This window comes from Apteryx mantelli, chromosome 34 (genome assembly GCF_036417845.1).
Source record: "Apteryx mantelli isolate bAptMan1 chromosome 34, bAptMan1.hap1, whole genome shotgun sequence".
NCBI classification, from domain to species: Eukaryota; Metazoa; Chordata; class Aves; order Apterygiformes; family Apterygidae; genus Apteryx; species Apteryx mantelli.
The window spans coordinates 67,576-92,081 of NC_090011.1; the positions used below are offsets into that span (position 1 = coordinate 67,576).

At 64.2% G+C, this 24,506-nt stretch overlaps 1 protein-coding gene across 1 annotated transcript; it reads right to left on the bottom strand.

The window, feature by feature from the left end:
* Nucleotides 1-5,837: 5,837 nt before the first annotated feature.
* Nucleotides 5,838-8,087, bottom strand: LOC136994896 (uncharacterized). Its single transcript, XM_067314302.1, has 2 exons — nt 7,138-8,087; nt 5,838-7,006 (listed from the first exon to the last, which is right to left on the bottom strand). Exons 1-2 carry the CDS (start codon nt 8,081-8,083, stop codon nt 6,912-6,914), a joined length of 1,041 nt encoding a protein of 346 aa, XP_067170403.1. The 5' UTR covers nt 8,084-8,087; the 3' UTR covers nt 5,838-6,911.
* Between the last annotated feature and the right edge of the window lie 16,419 nt (nt 8,088-24,506).

Here is a 24,506-nt window from a genome sequence, read left to right on the forward strand (position 1 = left end):
CGCCTAGCAAGGCACCCGAGCCCGTCCACCACGATCAGATCGCTGCGTGCCTTCGCTGCCTCGGTGCTTAGCAAAGCGCCACGTGCCTTCGGCGCCTACAAAAGCGCCGTGTGCCTTCGGCGCTACTACGGCGTTTGCTAAGCGGCGAGGCGGCGAAGGGACGCAGCGGTGTGTGAGGCGGCGAAGGCAAGCAGCGCTTTGCTGGGCGGTGAAGGGCCGAAGCGATTGGGGAGGCGGTGAAGGGACACGGCGCTTTGTTGGGCGGCGAGGGCGAAAGGGACGCAGCGCTTTCTTCGGTGGCGAGGCGGCGAAGGCACGCGCTGCTTTGCTAGGCGCCGAAGGAACACGGCGCTTTGCTAGGCGGCGACGGCACGCGGAGCTTTGCTAGGCGGCGAGGCGGTGAAGGGACACGGCGCTTTGCTAGGCGGCGAGGGCGAGAAGGCACGCAGCGCTTTCTCAGGCGGCAAGGCGGCGAAGGCACGCGCTGCTCTGCCAGGCGGCGAAGGCACGCCGCGGTGTGTGAGGCGGCGAAGGCACGCAGCGCTTTGCCAGCCGCCGAAGGCACGCAGCGCTTTGCTAGGCTGCGATGCGGCGAGGCGCCGAACGCAGGCAGTTCTTTGCTAGGCGCCCAAGGAACACGGCGCTTTGCTTGACGGCGACGGCACGCGCAGCTTTGCTAGGCGCCCAAGGCAGACGACGCTTTGCTAGGCAGCGAGGCGGCGAACGCACAAAGCGATTTGCTCGGCGGTCATTCGCTGCCTCGCACAAGAGCTAACCACTGTGCATGTTGGCTGTCTCACAAACAAGCAGACTGCTGCGTCTCTGCGCTGCCTCGCCAACAAGCAGAGCGCTGCGTGTATTGGCTGACTGGCAGAAAGCAAAGCACGGCGCCTGTTCGCTGCCTGGCCAACAAGCAAAGCGCTCCATCTCTTCGCTGCCTCACAAACAAAGGAAGCGCTGCGTGCCTTCGGCGCCTAGCAAAGCGCCGTGTGCCTTCGCCGCCTCCCCAATCGCTTCGTGCCTTCGCCGCCTAGCAAAGCGCCTAGCAAAGCGTCCTCAGCCTTCGCTGCCTAGCAAAGCTCCACGTCCGCTCACCGCCTAGCAAAGCGCTGCGTGCCCTCGCCGCCTCGCACAGCGCTGCGTCCTTGGGCGCCTGGCAAAGCGCTGCGTGCCTTCGCCGCCTCGCCGCCTAGCAAGGCGCCCTAGCCCGTCCACCACGATCAGATCGCTGCGTGCCTTCGCTGCCTCGGTGCTTAGCAAAGCGCCACGTGCCTTCGGCGCCTACAAAAGCGCCGTGTGCCTTCGGCGCTACTACGGCGTTTGCTAAGCGGCGAGGCGGCGAAGGGACGCAGCGGTGTGTGAGGCGGCGAAGGCAAGCAGCGCTTTGCTGGGCGGCGAGGCGGCGAAGGGCCGAAGCGATTGGGGAGGCGGTGAAGGGACAGGGCGCTTTGTTGGGCGGCGAGGGCGAAAGGGACGCAGCGCTTTCTTAGGCGGCGAGGCGGCGAAGGCACGCGCTGCTTTGCCTGGCGCCGAAGGAACACGGCGCTTTGCTAGGCGGCGACGGGACGCGGAGCTTTGCTAGGCGGCGAGGCGGTGAAGGGACACGGCGCTTTGCTAGGCGGCGAGGGCGAGAAGGCACGCAGCGCTTTCTCAGGCGGCGAGGCGGCGAAGGCACGCGCTGCTCTGCCAGGCGGCGAAGGCACGCCGCGGTGTGTGAGGCCGCGAAGGCACGCAGCGCTTTGCTAGGCTGCGATGCGGCGAGGCGCCGAACGCAGGCACTTCTTTGCTAGGCGCCCAAGGAACACGGCGCTTTGCTTGACGGCGACGGCACGCGCAGCTTTGCTAGGCGCCCAAGGCAGACGACGCTTTGCTAGGCAGCGAGGCGGCGAACGCACAAAGCGATTTGCTCGGCGGTCATTCGCTGCCTCGCACAAGAGCTAACCACTGTGCATGTTGGCTGTCTCACAAACAAGCAGACTGCTGCGTCTCTGCGCTGCCTCGCCAACTAGCAAAGTGCTGCCTCGCTTCGCCTCCACGCCAAAAAGCCATCCGCCATGCCACTGCGCCACCTGGTGCACAAGCAAAGTGCTGCATCTCTTCGCTGCCTCGCACAATGAGCAACCACTGTGCATGTTGGCTGTGTCACAATCAAGGAGACTGCTGAATCTCTTCGCTGCCTCGGCAACAAGCAAACCACTCGATCTGCTCGCCGCCTCGCCAGCATGCAAAGCGCCGCGTCTCTTGGGCGCCTCGCAAACTAAACGCTGCATCTGTTCAGTGCCTCGCCAAAAAGCAGAGCGCTGCGTGTATTCGCTGAGTGGCAGAAAGCAAAGCACGGCGCCTGTTCACTGCCTGGCCAACAAGCAAAGCGCTCCATCTCTTCGCTGCCTCGCAAACGAAGGAAGCGCTGCGTGCCTTCGGCGCCTAGCAAAGCAGCGCGTGCCTTCGCTGCCTCGCCGCCTAAGAAAGCGCTGCGTGCCTTCTCGCCCTCGCCGCCTAGCAAAGCGCCGTGTGCCTTCGCCGCCTCCCCAATCGCTTCGTGCCTTCGCCGCCTAGCAAAGCGCCTAGCAAAGCGTCCTCAGCCTTCGCTGCCTAGCAAAGCTCCACGTCCGCTCGCCGCCCAGCAAAGCACTGTGTGCCCTCGCCGCCTCCTAGAGCGCTGCGTGCCTTCGGTGCCTGGCAAAGCGTTGCGTCCTTGGGCGCCTGGCAAAGCGCTGCGTGCCTTCGCCGCCTCGCCGCCTAGCAAGGCGCCCTAGCCCGTCCACCACGATCAGATCGCTGCGTGCCTTCGCTGCCTCGGTGCTTAGCAAAGCGCCACGTGCCTTCGGCGCCTACAAAAGCGCCGTGTGCCTTCGGCGCTACTACGGCGTTTGCTAAGCGGCGAGGCGGCGAAGGGACGCAGCGGTGTGTGAGGCGGCGAAGGCAAGCAGCGCTTTGCTGGGCGGCGAGGCGGCGAAGGGCCGAAGCGATTGGGGAGGCGGTGAAGGGACACGGCGCTTTGTTGGGCGGCGAGGGCGAAAGGGACGCAGCGCTTTCTTAGGCGGTAAGGCGGCGAAGGCACGCGCTGCTTTGCTAGGCGCCGAAGGAACACGGCGCTTTGCTAGGCGGCGAGGGCGAGAAGGCACGCAGCGCTTTCTCAGGCGGCGAGGCGGCGAAGGCACGCGCTGCTCTGCCAGGCGGCGAAGGCACGCCGCGCTGTGTGAGGCGGCGAAGGCACGCACGGCTTTGCCAGCCGCCGAAGGCACGCAGCGCTTTGCTAGGCTGCGATGCGGCGAGGCGCCGAACGCAGGCAGTTCTTTGCTAGGCGCCCAAGGAACACGGCGCTTTGCTTGACGGCGACGGCACGCGCAGCTTTGCTAGGCGCCCAAGGGAGACGACGCTTTGCTAGGCAGCGAGGCGGCGAACGCACAAAGCGATTTGCTCGGCGGTCATTCGCTGCCTCGCACAAGAGCTAACCACTGTGCATGTTGGCTGTCTCACAAACAAGCAGACTGCTGCGTCTCTGCGCTGCCTCGCCAACTAGCAAAGTGCTGCCTCGCTTCGCCTCCACGCCAAAAAGCCATCCGCCATGCCACTGCACCACCTGGTGCACAAGCAAGGTGCTGCATCTCTTCGCTGCCTCGCACAATGAGCAACCACTGTGCATGTTGGCTGTGGCACAATCAAGGAGACTGCTGAATCTCTTCGCTGCCTCGCCAACAAGCAAACCGCTGCATCTCTTCGCTGCCTCACCAACAAGCAAAGCACTCGATCTGCTCGCCGCCTCGCCAGCATGCAAAGCGCCGCGTCTCTTGGGCGCCTCGCAAACTAAACGCTGCATCTGTTCAGTGCCTCGCCAAAAAGCAGAGCGCTGCGTGTATTCGCTGAGTGGCAGAAAGCAAAGCATGGCGCCTGTTCGCTGCCTGGCCAACAAGCAAAGCGCTCCATCTCTTCGCTGCCTCGCAAACGAAGGAAGCGCTGCGTGCCTTCGGCGCCTAGCAAAGCAGCGCGTGCCTTCGCTGCCTCGCCGCCTAAGAAAGCGCTGCGTGCCTTCTCGCCCTCGCCGCCTAGCAAAGCGCCGTGTGCCTTCGCCGCCTCCCCAATCGCTTCGTGCCTTCGCCGCCTAGCAAAGCGCCTAGCAAAGCGTCCTCAGCCTTCGCTGCCTAGCAAAGCTCCACATCCGCTCGCCGCCTAGCAAAGCACTGTGTGCCCTCGCCGCCTCCTAGAGCGCTGCGTGCCTTCGGCGCCTGGCAAAGCACTGCGTGCCCTCGCCGCCTCGCACAGCGCTGCGTCCTTGGGCTCCTGGCAAAGCGCTGCGTGCCTTCGCCGCCTCGCCGCCTAGCAAGGCGCCCTAGCCCGTCCACCACGATCAGATCGCTGCGTGCCTTCGCTGCCTCGGTGCTTAGCAAAGCGCCACGTGCCTTCGGCGCCTACAAAAGCGCCGTGTGCCTTCGGCGCTACTACGGCGTTTGCTAAGCGGCGAGGCGGCGAAGGGACGCAGCGGTGTGTGAGGCGGCGAAGGCAAGCAGTGCTTTGCTGGGCGGCGAGGCGGCGAAGGGCCGAAGCGATTGGGGAGGCGGTGAAGGGACAGGGCGCTTTGTTGGGCGGCGAGGGCGAAAGGGACGCAGCGCTTTCTTAGGCGGCGAGGCGGCGAAGGCACGCGCTGCTTTGCCTGGCGCCGAAGGAACACGGCGCTTTGCTAGGCGGCGACGGCAGGCGGAGCTTTGCTAGGCGGCGAGGCGGTGAAGGGACACGGCGCTTTGCTAGGCGGCGAGGGCGAGAAGGCACGCAGCGCTTTCTCAGGCGGCGAGGCGGCGAAGGCACGCGCTGCTTTGCTAGGCGCCCAAGGCAGACGACGCTTTGCTAGGCAGCGAGGCGGCGAACGCACAAAGCGATTTGCTCGGCGGTCATTCGCTGCCTCGCACAAGAGCTAACCACTGTGCATGTTGACTGTGTCACAAACAAGGAGACTGCTGAATCTCTTCGCTGCCTCACCAACAAGCAAAGCACTCGATCTGCTCGCCGCCTCGCCAGCATGCAAAGCGCCGCGTCTCTTGGCCGCCTCGCAAACTAAACGCTGCATCTGTTCAGTGCCTCGCCAAAAAGCAGAGCGCTGCGTGTATTCGCTGAGTGGCAGAAAGCAAAGCACGGCGCCTGTTCGCTGCCTGGCCAACAAGCAAAGCGCTCCATCTCTTCGCTGCCTCGCAAACGAAGGAAGCGCTGCGTGCCTTGGGCGCCTAGCAAAGCAGCGCGTGCCTTCGCTGCCTCGCCGCCTAAGAAAGCGCTGCGTGCCTTCTCGCCCTCGCCGCCTAGCAAAGCGCCGTGTGCCTTCGCCGCCTCCCCAATCGCTTCGTGCCTTCGCCGCCTAGCAAAGCGCCTAGCAAAGCGTCCTCAGCCTTCGCTGCCTAGCAAAGCTCCACGTCCGCTCGCCGCCTAGCAAAGCACTGCGTGCCCTCGCCGCCTCCTAGAGCGCTGCGTGCCTTCGGCGCCTGGCAAAGCGCTGCGTGCCTTCGCCGCCTCGCCGCCTAGCAAGGCGCCCTAGCCCGTCCACCACGATCAGATCGCTGCGTGCCTTCGCTGCCTCGGTGCTTAGCAAAGCGCCACGTGCCTTCGGCGCCTACAAAAGTGCCGTGTGCCTTCGGCGCTACTACGGCGTTTGCTAAGCGGCGAGGCGGCGAAGGGACGCAGCGGTGTGTGAGGCGGCGAAGGCAAGCAGCGCTTTGCTGGGCGGCGAGGCGGCGAAGGGCCGAAGCGATTGGGGAGGCGGTGAAGGGACACGTGTTACCGTTCTCGTTCTTACCGAGGAGGCACGGGGCCTTCTCCCCAGGCCCCGGACCATCACCACACAGACACCAATATGAGGAGTGGCAAAATGGCGTTTAATGAAGCGTGTCCTACTCTATTATAATGCTGTAAAGCCCCGCCTTCTTCTCCGGCAGCAGTGCTCCGCCCGTTACAACCTTCCCATGTTCCGCCCCGCAGTGCCTCCCTGCTCATCCTTTTTCCTCCACATCTCCCCCTCTCCCATCAACGTTGTTTCGTTATATCGAGCGGGACGCAACAAAACACGCGGAAGTGCGGCGTGTCTCGACGGGACCACCATCGGGTGGTTCCTTGCATTAGTAGCTTCGTGAGCGGAGCTGTGTGCTGCCTCCCCTTCTTCCGAATCTTAACGCAGGCGATGTCCTTGTCTTCGTCGTTCAGGGAAAACCTTAAAGGCATAGGCGGGATTGCTCATTTCCAACAGACTATATTCCCCCCCTCCAAAGCCCAGCCATTCCTCCAGAAGTTCTCCTTCTTGTTGTCGAGCAATCCAGACTTGGCCCGCTACTTTCAGCAAGGCTTTCTTAACGCAGCTCAGTATTACACACAAGCATAAGCCTATAATTATGAGGATTAGCACAATGCGCAAGCCTTCAGCGAGCAGTCCTATTAGCCACTGTGGTAGATTGCCAAACAGGTTAGTTAGCCATTCGTCTAATGGCGTTTATTGTGGGCTGCGTGCAAGCTTACATACAGGTGCACTTCGTTTCCACCCCTAGGCTGCGCGTCACACCGCGTGATCTTCCGCTACGCCTAGTCTACCGCTTCTCATGCAAATATCTTGTCTATGCAGTTTCCCAAGATCCACCACATCTCCCCCCCTTTCTAGAACCTCTTTTTCCTGTACTATTAATTGATATACTCTATGCTCATGTCTATCAAGCAGTTAAGCCGTACATGCCGTAAGCAATAATTCAGAATTAGCAAGCCGCAGCATATCGCTATTACTACTGTGAGTGCTATCAAGCCTAGTGTTATAAGCCATTTCTAATCAAACCATGACAAGATCCACGCCCCTGTGTTGACTTGTTCCCCGTCAGGAAAGTCTCTGTCGGCCCCGCCTCGGGGTTGAACGGGATGCAGTAGTGAGCTGCTCTGTGCGCCTGTGCTCATCTCCTCCAGTATGACTCTGCGGTCCCCGGAATCATGAAGCCGGCGATAAACATCAATGCAGCCATGCAGCAGCATCCCGTCTGGCGTCGCCCTGTTCAGGATGGAATCTCACCAAGAATGATTAGTTACACCCCAGACCCTCCCGTACGTGCATTTAGGTCAGGTTTTATGCATTTCATTGGAACCCATCTTATCTGCTCCTCCCGTTTTACCGCAGCATACCCTCTTCCCTGTGATATCCACAAGAGAAGCAACGCTGTGGTCCCTTTCTCATCTGGTCCACCGCCGTGACAAGAGCCTGCGCTGCTGCTGTTCCCTGATTCTGTTTTTGCAGTACCGTGCGGATGACAACCGAAAGTGGTGCTCCTTTAGGGATCGTTTTCAGGATGTCCTGCGTCATGGCGTCACTCTGCTGCCAGAGGCACTCCGTCATGACCGGACCCTGGGCCTCAGGGGGCAAGTCTGACTCTGCAATGGCCCGCTGGAGCCTGTCACAGAATTCAGTGAAGCTCTCTGCGTGTGTCTGTTTTATCTTTGTCCAGGGTGGCTCTACCTTTACTAGCTTCCCGAGTTCTTCATACACGGCCCGCGAAGCCTCTGTTGTGGCCATGACCTCCCGCCTTATTTCCTCTAATGCACGCAATAGGGTGTCGACCGGGGATGTTGTTACTTCTTCTCCGCCCTTCGGCTTCCCTTTCGGCTGTGTCTCTCCTATTGCACACCCCCGCAGCCTGCGCGTAACTTCTCGCAAGCCCCCGCCTTCCTCGTCGCTGCTATCTTCTCCGCTCTCCTCCTTAACCGGCAATCTCACCCGAACCTTCCTCCCTCCTTTCAAGGTCGAACTCTGGTCTCTCCGCTCTGATTGGCCGTTACCCTTCCTCCCTCGCTGCACTGCCTGACTCTCCCCACCTACAGCACCCTCCTCTGCCGGGGCCCACGGCAGCAGGGTCCTATCTTCCTCACTAAGCGTCTTCCTCAAAACTGCGCCAGGCACGCAATCCTCGGGTTCGGTCCCGTCGACCCCCCATCCCTCTCTGTCTTGTGCGAGATCTTGCCAGGGATACACCGGAGGCGGCTCCTGGGATTCCACTGGTAGGATCACTGGAACCTCCCCGCCCCCACTCTCCCGTTCTTTCGCCGGGGCCTCCCTCGCGCTCTGCAGGAGCATTCTTATCAGCCCCCACACCTTTAACTCCCTCGCGGATCCCCCGTTCATCGGGAACTCCGCCAGCGCTGCTGTGCATTGCAGCCACAGTTCCTCCCACAGAATCTCCATAGGAGAAGTAATCGCTCCCTCCTTTACGAGCCTCTCTACACACGCTCGTATCGCGCTCGCCTTCAGCGGCGCCCGCCATTCCTTGGAGCAGGCCATTACTACCTTACATATGGCCTCCATAGTTCCGGATCCGGATCCCTTCCTCACGCTCCCGGTGCCTACGCCGGCCGAGCCGCCTCCTCGGTATCACGTCGGGGTCACCACTTGTTACCGTTCTCGTTCTTACCGAGGAGGCACGGGGCCTTCTCCCCAGGCCCCGGACCATCACCACACAGACACCAATATGAGGAGTGGCAAAATGGCGTTTAATGAAGCGTGTCCTACTCTATTATAATGCTGTAAAGCCCCGCCTTCTTCTCCGGCAGCAGTGCTCCGCCCGTTACAACCTTCCCATGTTCCGCCCCGCAGTGCCTCCCTGCTCATCCTTTTTCCTCCACAGACACGGCGCTTTGTTGGGCGGCGAGGGCGAAAGGGACGCAGCGCTTTCTTCGGTGGCGAGGCGGCGAAGGCACGCGCTGCTTTGCCTGGCTCCGCAGGAACACGGCGCTTTGCTAGGCGCCCAAGGAACACGGCGCTTTGCTTGACGGCGGCGGCACGCGCAGCTTTGCTAGGCGCCCAAGGGAGACGACGCTTTGCTAGGCAGCGAGGCGGCGAACGCACAAAGCGATTTGCTCGGCGGTCATTCGCTGCCTCGCACAAGAGCTAACCACTGGGCATGTTGGCTGTCTCAGAAACAAGCAGACTGCTGCGTCTCTGCGCTGCCTCGCCAACTAGCAAAGTGCTGCCTCGCTTCGCCTCCACGCCAAAAAGCCATCCGCGATGCCACTGCACCACCTGGTGCACAAGCAAGGTGCTGCATCTCTTCGCTGCCTCGCACAATGAGCAACCACTGTGCATGTTGGCTGTGTCACAAACAAGGAGACTGCTGCATCTCTTCGCTGCCTCGCCAACAAGCAGACCGCTGCGTGTATTCGCTGACTGGCAGAAAAAGCAAAGCACGGCGCCTGTTCGCTGCCTGGCCAACAAGAAAAGCGCTCCATCTCTTCGCTGCCTCGCAAACGAAGGAAGCGCTGCGTGCCTTCGGCACCTAGCAAAGCGCCGTGTGCCTTCGCCGCCTCCCCAATCGCTTCGTGCCTTCGCCGCCTAGCAAAGCGCCTAGCAAAGCGTCCTCAGCCTTCGCTGCCTAGCAAAGCTCCACGTCCGCTCGCCGCCTAGCAAAGCACTGTGTGCCCTCGCCGCCTCCTAGAGCGCTGCGTCCTTGGGCGCCTGGCAAAGCGCTGCGTGCCTTCGCCGCCTCGCCGCCTAGCAAGGCGCCCGAGCCCGTCCACCACGATCAGATCGCTGCGTGCCTTCGCTGCCTCGGTGCTTAGCAAAGCGCCACGTGCCTTCGGCGCCTACAAAAGCGCCGTGTGCCTTCGGCGCTACTACGGCGTTTGCTAAGCGGCGAGGCGGCGAAGGGACGCAGCGGTGTGTGAGGCGGCGAAGGCAAGCAGCGCTTTGCTAGGCGCCGAAGGCACGAAGCGATTGGGGAGGCGGTGAAGGGACACGGCGCTTTGTTGGGCGGCGAGGGCGAAAAGGGACGCAGCGCTTTCTTAGGCGGCGAGGCGGCGAAGGCCCTCGCTGCTTTGCTAGGCGCCGAAGGAACACGGCGCTTTGCTAGGCGGCGACGGGACGCGGAGCTTTGCTAGGCGGCGAGGTGGTGAAGGGACACGGCGCTTTGCTAGGCGGCGAGGGCGAGAAGGCACGAAGCGCTTTCTCAGGCGGCGAGGCGGCGAAGGCACGCGCTGCTTTGCTAGGCGCCGAAGGAACACGGCGCTTTGCTAGGCGGCGACGGCACGCGGAGCTTTGCTAGGCGGCGAGGCGGTGAAGGGACACGGCGCTTTGCTAGGCGGCGAGGGCGAGAAGGCACGCAGCGCTTTCTCAGGCGGCGAGGCGGCGAAGGCACGCGCTGCTCTGCCAGGCGGCGAAGGCACGCCGCGGTGTGTGAGGCGGCGAAGGCACGCACGGCTTTGCCAGCCGCCGAAGGCACGCCGCGCTTTGCTAGGCTGCGATGCGGCGAGGCGCCGAACGCAGGCACTTCTTTGCTAGGTGCCCAAGGAACACGGCGCTTTGCTTGACGGCGACAGCACGCGCAGCTTTGCTAGGCGCCCAAGGGAGACGACGCTTTGCTAGGCAGCGAGGCGGCAAACGCACAAAGCGATTTGCTCGGCGGTCATTCGCTGCCTCGCACAAGAGCTAACCACTGTGCATGTTGACTGTGTCACAAACAAGGAGACTGCTGAATCTCTTCGCTGCCTCACCAACAAGCAAAGCACTCGATCTGCTCGCCGCCTCGCCAGCATGCAAAGCGCCGCGTCTCTTGGCCGCCTCGCAAACTAAACGCTGCATCTGTTCAGTGCCTCGCCAAAAAGCAGAGCGCTGCGTCTATTCGCTGAGTGGCAGAAAGCAAAGCACGGCGCCTGTTCGCTGCCTGGCCAACAAGCAAAGCGCTCCATCTCTTCGCTGCCTCGCAAACGAAGGAAGCGCTGCGTGCCTTCGGCGCCTAGCAAAGCAGCGCGTGCCTTCGCTGCCTCGCCGCCTAAGAAAGCGCTGCGTGCCTTCTCGCCCTCGCCGCCTAGCAAAGCGCCGTGTGCCTTCGCCGCCTCCCCAATCGCTTCGTGCCTTCGCCGCCTAGCAAAGCGCCTAGCAAAGCGTCCTCAGCCTTCGCTGCCTAGCAAAGCTCCACGTCCGCTCGCCGCCTAGCAAAGCACTGTGCGCCCTCGCCGCCTCCTAGAGCGCTGCGTACTTGGGCGCCTGGCAAAGCGCTGCGTGCCTTCGGCGCCTGGCAAAGCACTGCGTGCCCTCGCCGCCTCGCACAGCGCTGCGTCCTTGGGCGCCTGGCAAAGCGCTGCGTGCCTTCGGCGCCTGGCAAAGCACTGCGTGCCCTCGCCGCCTCGCACAGCGCTGCGTCCTTGGGCGCCTGGCAAAGCGCTGCGTGCCTTCGCCGCCTCGCCGCCTAGCAAGGCGCCCGAGCCCGTCCACCACGATCAGATCGCTGCGTGCCTTCGCTGCCTCGGTGCTTAGCAAGGCGCCACGTGCCTTCGGCGCCTACAAAAGCGCCGTGTGCCTTCGGCGCTACTACGGCGTTTGCTAAGCGGCGAGGCGGCAAAGGGACGCAGCGGTGTGTGAGGCGGCGAAGGCAAGCAGCGCTTTGCTGGGCGGCGAGGCGGCGAAGGGCCGAAGCGATTGGGGAGGCGGTGAAGGGACAGGGCGCTTTGTTGGGCGGCGAGGGCGAAAGGCACGCAGCGCTTTCTTAGGCGGCGAGGCGGCGAAGGCACGCGCTGCTCTGCCAGGCGGCGAAGAAACGCAGCGCTTTGCTAGGCTGCGATGCGGCGAGGCGCCGAACGCAGGCACTTCTTTGCTAGGCGCCCAAGGAACACGGCGCTTTGCTTGACGGCGACAGCACGCGCAGCTTTGCTAGGCGCCCAAGGCAGACGACGCTTTGCTAGGCAGCGAGGCGGCGAACGCACAAAGCGATTTGCTCGGCGGTCATTCGCTGCCTCGCACAAGAGCTAACCACTGTGCATGTTGACTGTGTCACAAACAAGGAGACTGCTGAATCTCTTCGCTGCCTCACCAACAAGCAAAGCACTCGATCTGCTCGCCGCCTCGCCAGCATGCAAAGCGCCGCGTCTCTTGGCCGCCTCGCAAACTAAACGCTGCATCTGTTCAGTGCCTCGCCAAAAAGCAGAGCGCTGCGTGTATTCGCTGAGTGGCAGAAAGCAAAGCACGGCGCCTGTTCGCTGCCTGGCCAACAAGCAAAGCGCTCCATCTCTTCGCTGCCTCGCAAACGAAGGAAGCGCTGCGTGCCTTCGGCGCCTAGCAAAGCAGCGCGTGCCTTCGCTGCCTCGCCGCCTAAGAAAGCGCTGCGTGCCTTCTCGCCCTCGCCGCCTAGCAAAGCGCCGTGTGCCTTCGCCGCCTCCCCAATCGCTTCGTGCCTTCGCCGCCTAGCAAAGCGCCTAGCAAAGCGTCCTCAGCCTTCGCTGCCTAGCAAAGCTCCACGTCCGCTCGCCGCCTAGCAAAGCACTGTGCGCCCTCGCCGCCTCCTAGAGCGCTGCGTCCTTGGGCGCCTGGCAAAGCGCTGCGTGCCTTCGGCGCCTGGCAAAGCACTGCGTGCCCTCGCCGCCTCCTAGAGCGCTGCGTCCTTGGGCGCCTGGCAAAGCGCTGCGTGCCTTCGCCGCCTCGCCGCCTAGCAAGGCACCCGAGCCCGTCCACCACGATCAGATCGCTGCGTGCCTTCGCTGCCTCGGTGCTTAGCAAGGCGCCACGTGCCTTCGGCGCCTACAAAAGCGCCGTGTGCCTTCGGCGCTACTACGGCGTTTGCTAAGCGGCGAGGCGGCAAAGGGACGCAGCGGTGTGTGAGGCGGCGAAGGCAAGCAGCGCTTTGCTGGGCGGCGAGGCGGCGAAGGGCCGAAGCGATTGGGGAGGCGGTGAAGGGACAGGGCGCTTTGTTGGGCGGCGAGGGCGAAAGGCACGCAGCGCTTTCTTAGGCGGCGAGGCGGCGAAGGCACGCGCTGCTTTGCCTGGCGCCGCAGGAACACGGCGCTTTGCTAGGCGGCGACGGCACGCGGAGCTTTGCTAGGCGGCGAGGGCGAGAAGGCACGCAGCGCTTTCTTAGGCGGCGAGGCGGCGAAGGCACGCGCTGCTTTGCTAGGCGCCGAAGGAACACGGCGCTTTGCTAGGCGGCGACGGCACGCGGAGCTTTGCTAGGCGGCGAGGGCGAGAAGGCACGCAGCGCTTTCTTAGGCGGCGAGGCGGCGAAGGCACGCGCTGCTTTGCTAGGCGCCGAAGGAACACGGCGCTTTGCTAGGCGGCGACGGCACGCGGAGCTTTGCTAGGCGGCGAGGGCGAGAAGGCACGCAGCGCTTTCTCAGGCGGCGAGGCGGCGAAGGCACGCGCTGCTCTGCCAGGCGGCGAAGGCACGCCGCGGTGTGTGAGGCGGCGAAGGCACGCACGGCTTTGCCAGCCGCCGAAGGCACGCAGCGCTTTGCTAGGCTGCGATGCGGCGAGGCGCCGAACGCAGGCACTTCTTTGCTAGGCGCCCAAGGAACACGGCGCTTTGCTTGACGGCGACAGCACGCGCAGCTTTGCTAGGCGCCCAAGGGAGACGACGCTTTGCTAGGCAGCGAGGCGGCGAACGCACAAAGCGATTTGCTCGGCGGTCATTCGCTGCCTCGCACAAGAGCTAACCACTGTGCATGTTGACTGTGTCACAAACAAGGAGACTGCTGAATCTCTTCGCTGCCTCACCAACAAGCAAAGCACTCGATCTGCTCGCCGCCTCGCCAGCATGCAAAGCGCCGCGTCTCTTGGCCGCCTCGCAAACTAAACGCTGCATCTGTTCAGTGCCTCGCCAAAAAGCAGAGCGCTGCGTCTATTCGCTGAGTGGCAGAAAGCAAAGCACGGCGCCTGTTCGCTGCCTGGCCAACAAGCAAAGCGCTCCATCTCTTCGCTGCCTCGCAAACGAAGGAAGCGCTGCGTGCCTTCGGCGCCTAGCAAAGCAGCGCGTGCCTTCGCTGCCTCGCCGCCTAAGAAAGCGCTGCGTGCCTTCTCGCCCTCGCCGCCTAGCAAAGCGCCGTGTGCCTTCGCCGCCTCCCCAATCGCTTCGTGCCTTCGCCGCCTAGCAAAGCGCCTAGCAAAGCGTCCTCAGCCTTCGCTGCCTAGCAAAGCTCCACGTCCGCTCGCCGCCTAGCAAAGCACTGTGTGCCCTCGCCGCCTGCTAGAGCGCTGCGTGCCTTCGGCGCCTGGCAAAGCACTGCGTGCCCTCGCCGCCTCCTAGAGCGCTGCGTCCTTGGGCGCCTGGCAAAGCGCTGCGTGCCCTCGCCGCCTCGCCGCCTAGCAAGGCGCCCTAGCCCGTCCACCACGATCAGATCGCTGCGTGCCTTCGCTGCCTCGGTGCTTAGCAAGGCGCCACGTGCCTTCGGCGCCTACAAAAGCGCCGTGTGCCTTCGGCGCTACTACGGCGTTTGCTAAGCGGCGAGGCGGCGAAAGGACGCAGCGGTGTGTGAGGCGGCGAAGGCAAGCAGCGCTTTGCTGGGCGGCGAGGCGGCGAAGGGCCGAAGCGATTGGGGAGGCGGTGAAGGGACAGGGCGCTTTGTTGGGCGGCGAGGGCGAAAGGGACGCAGCGCTTTCTTAGGCGGCGAGGCGGCGAAGGCACGCGCTGCTCTGCCAGGCGGCGAAGGCACGCAGCGCTTTGCTAGGCTGCGATGCGGCGAGGCGCCGAACGCAGGCACTTCTTTGCTAGGCGCCCAAGGAACACGGCGCTTTGCTTGACGGCGACAGCATGCGCAGCTTTGCTAGGCGCCCAAGGGAGACGACGCTTTGCTAGGCAGCGAGGCGGCGAACGCACAAAGCGATTTGCTCGGCGGTCATTCGCTGCCTCGCACAAGAGCTAACCACTGTGCATGTTGACTGTGTCACAAACAAGGAGACTGCTGAATCTCTTCGCTGCCTCACCAACAAGCAAAGCACTCGATCTGCTCGCCGCCTCGCCAGCATGCAAAGCGCCGCGTCTCTTGGCCGCCTCGCAAACTAAACGCTGCATCTGTTCAGTGCCTCGCCAAAAAGCAGAGCGCTGCGTGTATTCGCTGAGTGGCAGAAAGCAAAGCACGGCGCCTGTTCGCTGCCTGGCCAACAAGCAAAGCGCTCCATCTCTTCGCTGCCTCGCAAACGAAGGAAGCGCTGCGTGCCTTCGGCGCCTAGCAAAGCAGCGCGTGCCTTCGCTGCCTCGCCGCCTAAGAAAGCGCTGCGTGCCTTCTCGCCCTCGCCGCCTAGCAAAGCGCCGTGTGCCTTCGCCGCCTCCCCAATCGCTTCGTGCCTTCGCCGCCTAGCAAAGCGCCTAGCAAAGCGTCCTCAGCCTTCGCTGCCTAGCAAAGCTCCACGTCCGCTCGCCGCCTAGCAAAGCACTGCGTGCCCTCGCCGCCTCCTAGAGCGCTGCGTCCTTGGGCGCCTGGCAAAGCGCTGCGTGCCTTCGCCGCCTCGCCGCCTAGCAAGGCGCCCTAGCCCGTCCACCACGATCAGATCGCTGCGTGCCTTCGCTGCCTCGGTGCTTAGCAAGGCGCCACGTGCCTTCGGCGCCTACAAAAGCGCCGTGTGCCTTCGGCGCTACTACGGCGTTTGCTAAGCGGCGAGGCAGCGAAGGGACGCAGCGGTGTGTGAGGCGGCGAAGGCAAGCAGCGCTTTGCTGGGCGGCGAGGCGGCGAAGGGCCGAAGCGATTGGGGAGGCGGTGAAGGGACAGGGCGCTTTGTTGGGCGGCGAGGGCGAAAGGCACGCAGCGCTTTCTTAGGCGGCGAGGCGGCGAAGGCACGCGCTGCTTTGCCTGGCGCCGCAGGAACACGGCGCTTTGCTAGGCGGCGACGGCACGCGGAGCTTTGCTAGGCGGCGAGGGCGAGAAGGCACGCAGCGCTTTCTTAGGCGGCGAGGCGGCGAAGGCACGCGCTGCTTTGCTAGGCGCCGAAGGAACACGGCGCTTTGCTAGGCGGCGACGGCACGCGGAGCTTTGCTAGGCGGCGAGGCGGTGAAGGGACACGGCGCTTTGCTAGGCGGCGAGGGCGAGAAGGCACGCAGCGCTTTCTCAGGCGGCGAGGCGGCGAAGGCACGCGCTGCTCTGCCAGGCGGCGAAGGCACGCCGCGGTGTGTGAGGCCGCGAAGGCACGCACGGCTTTGCCAGCCGCCGAAGGCACGCAGCGTTTTGCTAGGCTGCGATGCGGCGAGGCGCCGAACGCAGGCACTTCTTTGCTAGGTGCCCAAGGAACACGGCGCTTTGCTTGACGGCGGCGGCACGCGCAGCTTTGCTAGGCGCCCAAGGCAGACGACGCTTTGCTAGGCAGCGAGGCGGCGAACGCACAAAGCGATTTGCTCGGCGGTCATTCGCTGCCTCGCACAAGAGCTAACCACTGGGCATGTTGGCTGTCTCAGAAACAAGCAGACTGCTGCGTCTCTGCGCTGCCTCGCCAACTAGCAAAGTGCTGCCTCGCTTCGCCTCCACGCCAAAAAGCCATCCGCCATGCCACTGCACCACCTGGTGCACAAGCAAGGTGCTGCATCTCTTCGCTGCCTCGCACAATGAGCAACCACTGTGCATGTTGGCTGTGTCACAAACAAGGAGACTGCTGCGTCTCTGCGCTGCCTCGCCAACTAGCAAAGTGCTGCATCTCTTCGCTGCCTCACCAACAAGCAAAGCACTCGATCTGCTCGCCGCCTCGCCAGCATGCAAAGCGCCGCGTCTCTTGGCCGCCTCGCAAACTAAACGCTGCATCTGTTCAGTGCCTCGCCAAAAAGCAGAGCGCTGCGTGTATTCGCTGAGTGGCAGAAAGCAAAGCACGGCGCCTGTTCGCTGCCTGGCCAACAAGCAAAGCGCTCCATCTCTTCGCTGCCTCGCAAACGAAGGAAGCGCTGCGTGCCTTCGGCGCCTAGCAAAGCAGCGCGTGCCTTCGCTGCCTCGCCGCCTAAGAAAGCGCTGCGTGCCTTCTCGCCCCCGCCGCCTAGCAAAGCGCCGTGTGCCTTCGCCGCCTCCCCAATCGCTTCGTGCCTTCGCCGCCTAGCAAAGCGCCTAGCAAAGCGTCCTCAGCCTTCGCTGCCTAGCAAAGCTCCACGTCCGCTCGCCGCCTAGCAAAGCACTGTGTGCCCTCGCCGCCTCGCACAGCGCTGCGTCCTTGGGCGCCTGGCAAAGCGCTGCGTGCCTTCGGCGCCTGGCAAAGCACTGCGTGCCCTCGCCGCCTCCTAGAGCGCTGCGTCCTTGGGCGCCTGGCAAAGCGCTGCGTGCCTTCGCCGCCTCGCCGCCTAGCAAGGCACCCGAGCCCGTCCACCACGATCAGATCGCTGCGTGCCTTCGCTGCCTCGGTGCTTAGCAAGGCGCCACGTGCCTTCGGCGCCTACAAAAGCGCCGTGTGCCTTCGGCGCTACTACGGCGTTTGCTAAGCGGCGAGGCGGCAAAGGGACGCAGCGGTGTGTGAGGCGGCGAAGGCAAGCAGCGCTTTGCTGGGCGGCGAGGCGGCGAAGGGCCGAAGCGATTGGGGAGGCGGTGAAGGGACAGGGCGCTTTGTTGGGCGGCGAGGGCGAAAGGCACGCAGCGCTTTCTTAGGCGGCGAGGCGGCGAAGGCACGCGCTGCTTTGCCTGGCGCCGCAGGAACACGGCGCTTTGCTAGGCGGCGACGGCACGCGGAGCTTTGCTAGGCGGCGAGGGCGAGAAGGCACGCAGCGCTTTCTTAGGCGGCGAGGCGGCGAAGGCACGCGCTGCTTTGCTAGGCGCCGAAGGAACACGGCGCTTTGCTAGGCGGCGACGGCACGCGGAGCTTTGCTAGGCGGCGAGGGCGAGAAGGCACGCAGCGCTTTCTTAGGCGGCGAGGCGGCGAAGGCACGCGCTGCTTTGCTAGGCGCCGAAGGAACACGGCGCTTTGCTAGGCGGCGACGGCACGCGGAGCTTTGCTAGGCGGCGAGGGCGAGAAGGCACGCAGCGCTTTCTCAGGCGGCGAGGCGGCGAAGGCACGCGCTGCTCTGCCAGGCGGCGAAGGCACGCCGCGGTGTGTGAGGCGGCGAAGGCACGCACGGCTTTGCCAGCCGCCGAAGGCACGCAGCGCTTTGCTAGGCTGCGATGCGGCGAGGCGCCGAACGCAGGCACTTCTTTGCTAGGCGCCCAAGGAACACGGCGCTTTGCTTGACGGCGACAGCACGCGCAGCTTTGCTAGGCGCCCAAGGGAGACGACGCTTTGCTAGGCAGCGAGGCGGCGAACGCACAAAGCGATTTGCTCGGCGGTCATTCGCTGCCTCGCACAAGAGCTAACCACTGTGCATGTTGACTGTGTCACAAACAAGGAGACTGCTGAATCTCTTCGCTGCCTCACCAACAAGCAAAGCACTCGATCTGCTCGCCGCCTCGCCAGCATGCAAAGCGCCGCGTCTCTTGGCCGCCTCGCAAACTAAACGCTGCATCTGTTCAGTGCCTCGCCAAAAAGCAGAGCGCTGCGTCTATTCGCTGAGTGGCAGAAAGCAAAGCACGGCGCCTGTTCGCTGCCTGGCCAACAAGCAAAGCGCTCCATCTCTTCGCTGCCTCGCAAACGAAGGAAGCGCTGCGTGCCTTCGGCGCCTAGCAAAGCAGCGCGTGCCTTCGCTGCCTCGCCGCCTAAGAAAGCGCTGCGTGCCTTCTCGCCCTCGCCGCCTAGCAAAGCGCCGTGTGCCTTCGCCGCCTCCCCAATCGCTTCGTGCCTTCGCCGCCTAGCAAAGCGCCTAGCAAAGCGTCCTCAGCCTTCGCTGCCTAGCAAAGCTCCACGTCCGCTCGCCGCCTAGCAAAGCACTGTGTGCCCTCGCCGCCTGCTAGAGCGCTGCGTGCCTTCGGCGCCTGGCAAAGCACTGCGTGCCCTCGCCGCCTCCTAGAGCGCTGCGTCCTTGGGCGCCTGGCAAAGCGCTGCGTGCCCTCGCCGCCTCGCCGCCTAGCAAGGCGCCCTAGCCCGTCCACCACGATCAGATCGCTGCGTGCCTTCGCTGCCTCGGTGCTTAGCAAGGCGCCACGTGCCTTCGGCGCCTACAAAAGCGCCGTGTGCCTTCGGCGCTACTACGGCGTTTGCTAAGCGGCGAGGCGGCGAAAGGACGCAGCGGTGTGTGAGGCGGCGAAGGCAAGCAGCGCTTTGCTGGGCGGCGAGGCGGCGAAGGGCCGAAGCGATTGGGGAGGCGGTGAAGGGACAGGGCGCTTTGTTGGGCGGCGAGGGCGAAAGGGACGCAGCGCTTTCTTAGGCGGCGAGGCGGCGAAGGCACGCGCTGCTCTGCCAGGCGGCGAAGGCACGCAGCGCTTTGCTAGGCTGCGATGCGGCGAGGCGCCGAACGCAGGCACTTCTTTGCTAGGCGCCCAAGGAACACGGCGCTTTGCTTGACGGCGACAGCATGCGCAGCTTTGCTAGGCGCCCAAGGGAGACGACGCTTTGCTAGGCAGCGAGGCGGCGAACGCACAAAGCGATTTGCTCGGCGGTCATTCGCTGCCTCGCACAAGAGCTAACCACTGTGCATGTTGACTGTGTCACAAACAAGGAGACTGCTGAATCTCTTCGCTGCCTCACCAACAAGCAAAGCACTCGATCTGCTCGCCGCCTCGCCAGCATGCAAAGCGCCGCGTCTCTTGGCCGCCTCGCAAACTAAACGCTGCATCTGTTCAGTGCCTCGCCAAAAAGCAGAGCGCTGCGTGTATTCGCTGAGTGGCAGAAAGCAAAGCACGGCGCCTGTTCGCTGCCTGGCCAACAAGCAAAGCGCTCCATCTCTTCGCTGCCTCGCAAACGAAGGAAGCGCTGCGTGCCTTCGGCGCCTAGCAAAGCAGCGCGTGCCTTCGCTGCCTCGCCGCCTAAGAAAGCGCTGCGTGCCTTCTCGCCCTCGCCGCCTAGCAAAGCGCCGTGTGCCTTCGCCGCCTCCCCAATCGCTTCGTGCCTTCGCCGCCTAGCAAAGCGCCTAGCAAAGCGTCCTCAGCCTTCGCTGCCTAGCAAAGCTCCACGTCCGCTCGCCGCCTAGCAAAGCACTGCGTGCCCTCGCCGCCTCCTAGAGCGCTGCGTCCTTGGGCGCCTGGCAAAGCGCTGCGTGCCTTCGCCGCCTCGCCGCCTAGCAAGGCGCCCTAGCCCGTCCACCACGATCAGATCGCTGCGTGCCTTCGCTGCCTCGGTGCTTAGCAAGGCGCCACGTGCCTTCGGCGCCTACAAAAGCGCCGTGTGCCTTCGGCGCTACTACGGCGTTTGCTAAGCGGCGAGGCAGCGAAGGGACGCAGCGGTGTGTGAGGCGGCGAAGGCAAGCAGCGCTTTGCTGGGCGGCGAGGCGGCGAAGGGCCGAAGCGATTGGGGAGGCGGTGAAGGGACAGGGCGCTTTGTTGGGCGGCGAGGGCGAAAGGCACGCAGCGCTTTCTTAGGCGGCGAGGCGGCGAAGGCACGCGCTGCTTTGCCTGGCGCCGCAGGAACACGGCGCTTTGCTAGGCGGCGACGGCACGCGGAGCTTTGCTAGGCGGCGAGGGCGAGAAGGCACGCAGCGCTTTCTTAGGCGGCGAGGCGGCGAAGGCACGCGCTGCTTTGCTAGGCGCCGAAGGAACACGGCGCTTTGCTAGGCGGCGACGGCACGCGGAGCTTTGCTAGGCGGCGAGGCGGTGAAGGGACACGGCGCTTTGCTAGGCGGCGAGGGCGAGAAGGCACGCAGCGCTTTCTCAGGCGGCGAGGCGGCGAAGGCACGCGCTGCTCTGCCAGGCGGCGAAGGCACGCCGCGGTGTGTGAGGCCGCGAAGGCACGCACGGCTTTGCCAGCCGCCGAAGGCACGCAGCGTTTTGCTAGGCTGCGATGCGGCGAGGCGCCGAACGCAGGCACTTCTTTGCTAGGTGCCCAAGGAACACGGCGCTTTGCTTGACGGCGGCGGCACGCGCAGCTTTGCTAGGCGCCCAAGGCAGACGACGCTTTGCTAGGCAGCGAGGCGGCGAACGCACAAAGCGATTTGCTCGGCGGTCATTCGCTGCCTCGCACAAGAGCTAACCACTGGGCATGTTGGCTGTCTCAGAAACAAGCAGACTGCTGCGTCTCTGCGCTGCCTCGCCAACTAGCAAAGTGCTGCCTCGCTTCGCCTCCACGCCAAAAAGCCATCCGCCATGCCACTGCACCACCTGGTGCACAAGCAAGGTGCTGCATCTCTTCGCTGCCTCGCACAATGAGCAACCACTGTGCATGTTGGCTGTGTCACAAACAAGGAGACTGCTGCGTCTCTGCGCTGCCTCGCCAACTAGCAAAGTGCTGCATCTCTTCGCTGCCTCACCAACAAGCAAAGCACTCGATCTGCTCGCCGCCTCGCCAGCATGCAAAGCGCCGCGTCTCTTGGCCGCCTCGCAAACTAAACGCTGCATCTGTTCAGTGCCTCGCCAAAAAGCAGAGCGCTGCGTGTATTCGCTGAGTGGCAGAAAGCAAAGCACGGCGCCTGTTCGCTGCCTGGCCAACAAGCAAAGCGCTCCATCTCTTCGCTGCCTCGCAAACGAAGGAAGCGCTGCGTGCCTTCGGCGCCTAGCAAAGCAGCGCGTGCCTTCGCTGCCTCGCCGCCTAAGAAAGCGCTGCGTGCCTTCTCGCCCCCGCCGCCTAGCAAAGCGCCGTGTGCCTTCGCCGCCTCCCCAATCGCTTCGTGCCTTCGCCGCCTAGCAAAGCGCCTAGCAAAGCGTCCTCAGCCTTCGCTGCCTAGCAAAGCTCCACGTCCGCTCGCCGCCTAGCAAAGCACTGTGTGCCCTCGCCGCCTCGCACAGCGCTGCGTCCTTGGGCGCCTGGCAAAGCGCTGCGTGCCTTCGGCGCCTGGCAAAGCACTGCGTGCCCTCGCCGCCTCCTAGAGCGCTGCGTCCTTGGGCGCCTGGCAAAGCGCTGCGTGCCTTCGCCGCCTCGCCGCCTAGCAAGGCGCCCGAGCCCGTCCACCACGATCAGATCGCTGCGTGCCTTCGCTGCCTCGGTGCTTAGCAAGGCGCCACGTGCCTTCGGCGCCTACAAAAGCGCCGTGTGCCTTCGGCGCTACTACGGCGTTTGCTAAGCGGCGAGGCGGCAAAGGGACGCAGCGGTGTGTGAGGCGGCGAAGGCAAGCAGCGCTTTGCTGGGCGGCGAGGCGGCGAAGGGCCGAAGCGATTGGGGAGGCGGTGAAGGGACAGGGCGCTTTGTTGGGCGGCGAGGGCGAAAGGCACGCAGCGCTTTCTTAGGCGGCGAGGCGGCGAAGGCACGCGCTGCTTTGCCTGGCGCCGCAGGAACACGGCGCTTTGCTAGGCGGCGACGGCACGCGGAGCTTTGCTAGGCGGCGAGGGCGAGAAGGCACGCAGCGCTTTCTTAGGCGGCGAGGCGGCGAAGGCACGCGCTGCTTTGCTAGGCGCCGAAGGAACACGGCGCTTTGCTAGGCGGCGACGGCACGCGGAGCTTTGCTAGGCGGCGAGGGCGAGAAGGCACGCAGCGCTTTCTTAGGCGGCGAGGCGGCGAAGGCACGCGCTGCTTTGCTAGGCGCCGAAGGAACACGGCGCTTTGCTAGGCGGCGACGGCACGCGGAGCTTTGCTAGGCGGCGAGGGCGAGAAGGCACGCAGCGCTTTCTCAGGCGGCGAGGCGGCGAAGGCACGCGCTGCTCTGCCAGGCGGCGAAGGCACGCCGCGGTGTGTGAGGCGGCGAAGGCACGCACGGCTTTGCCAGCCGCCGAAGGCACGCAGCGCTTTGCTAGGCTGCGATGCGGCGAGGCGCCGAACGCAGGCACTTCTTTGCTAGGCGCCCAAGGAACACGGCGCTTTGCTTGACGGCGACAGCACGCGCAGCTTTGCTAGGCGCCCAAGGGAGACGACGCTTTGCTAGGCAGCGAGGCGGCGAACGCACAAAGCGATTTGCTCGGCGGTCATTCGCTGCCTCGCACAAGAGCTAACCACTGTGCATGTTGACTGTGTCACAAACAAGGAGACTGCTGAATCTCTTCGCTGCCTCACCAACAAGCAAAGCACTCGATCTGCTCGCCGCCTCGCCAGCATGCAAAGCGCCGCGTCTCTTGGCCGCCTCGCAAACTAAACGCTGCATCTGTTCAGTGCCTCGCCAAAAAGCAGAGCGCTGCGTCTATTCGCTGAGTGGCAGAAAGCAAAGCACGGCGCCTGTTCGCTGCCTGGCCAACAAGCAAAGCGCTCCATCTCTTCGCTGCCTCGCAAACGAAGGAAGCGCTGCGTGCCTTCGGCGCCTAGCAAAGCAGCGCGTGCCTTCGCTGCCTCGCCGCCTAAGAAAGCGCTGCGTGCCTTCTCGCCCTCGCCGCCTAGCAAAGCGCCGTGTGCCTTCGCCGCCTCCCCAATCGCTTCGTGCCTTCGCCGCCTAGCAAAGCGCCTAGCAAAGCGTCCTCAGCCTTCGCTGCCTAGCAAAGCTCCACGTCCGCTCGCCGCCTAGCAAAGCACTGTGTGCCCTCGCCGCCTGCTAGAGCGCTGCGTGCCTTCGGCGCCTGGCAAAGCACTGCGTGCCCTCGCCGCCTCCTAGAGCGCTGCGTCCTTGGGCGCCTGGCAAAGCGCTGCGTGCCCTCGCCGCCTCGCCGCCTAGCAAGGCGCCCTAGCCCGTCCACCACGATCAGATCGCTGCGTGCCTTCGCTGCCTCGGTGCTTAGCAAGGCGCCACGTGCCTTCGGCGCCTACAAAAGCGCCGTGTGCCTTCGGCGCTACTACGGCGTTTGCTAAGCGGCGAGGCGGCGAAAGGACGCAGCGGTGTGTGAGGCGGCGAAGGCAAGCAGCGCTTTGCTGGGCGGCGAGGCGGCGAAGGGCCGAAGCGATTGGGGAGGCGGTGAAGGGACAGGGCGCTTTGTTGGGCGGCGAGGGCGAAAGGGACGCAGCGCTTTCTTAGGCGGCGAGGCGGCGAAGGCACGCGCTGCTCTGCCAGGCGGCGAAGGCACGCAGCGCTTTGCTAGGCTGCGATGCGGCGAGGCGCCGAACGCAGGCACTTCTTTGCTAGGCGCCCAAGGAACACGGCGCTTTGCTTGACGGCGACAGCATGCGCAGCTTTGCTAGGCGCCCAAGGGAGACGACGCTTTGCTAGGCAGCGAGGCGGCGAACGCACAAAGCGATTTGCTCGGCGGTCATTCGCTGCCTCGCACAAGAGCTAACCACTGTGCATGTTGACTGTGTCACAAACAAGGAGACTGCTGAATCTCTTCGCTGCCTCACCAACAAGCAAAGCACTCGATCTGCTCGCCGCCTCGCCAGCATGCAAAGCGCCGCGTCTCTTGGCCGCCTCGCAAACTAAACGCTGCATCTGTTCAGTGCCTCGCCAAAAAGCAGAGCGCTGCGTGTATTCGCTGAGTGGCAGAAAGCAAAGCACGGCGCCTGTTCGCTGCCTGGCCAACAAGCAAAGCGCTCCATCTCTTCGCTGCCTCGCAAACGAAGGAAGCGCTGCGTGCCTTCGGCGCCTAGCAAAGCAGCGCGTGCCTTCGCTGCCTCGCCGCCTAAGAAAGCGCTGCGTGCCTTCTCGCCCTCGCCGCCTAGCAAAGCGCCGTGTGCCTTCGCCGCCTCCCCAATCGCTTCGTGCCTTCGCCGCCTAGCAAAGCGCCTAGCAAAGCGTCCTCAGCCTTCGCTGCCTAGCAAAGCTCCACGTCCGCTCGCCGCCTAGCAAAGCACTGCGTGCCCTCGCCGCCTCCTAGAGCGCTGCGTCCTTGGGCGCCTGGCAAAGCGCTGCGTGCCTTCGCCGCCTCGCCGCCTAGCAAGGCGCCCTAGCCCGTCCACCACGATCAGATCGCTGCGTGCCTTCGCTGCCTCGGTGCTTAGCAAGGCGCCACGTGCCTTCGGCGCCTACAAAAGCGCC

Coding starts and splice junctions, on each gene's coding strand:
- LOC136994896 (XM_067314302.1), bottom strand. CDS start 8,083: ATGCTCCTGCAGAGCGCGAGGGAGGCCCCGGCGAAAGAACGGGAGAGT. Junction 7,007..7,137: donor TGGATATCACAGGGAAGAGG/GTATGCTGCGGT, acceptor CATCCTGAACAG/GGCGACGCCAGACGGGATGC.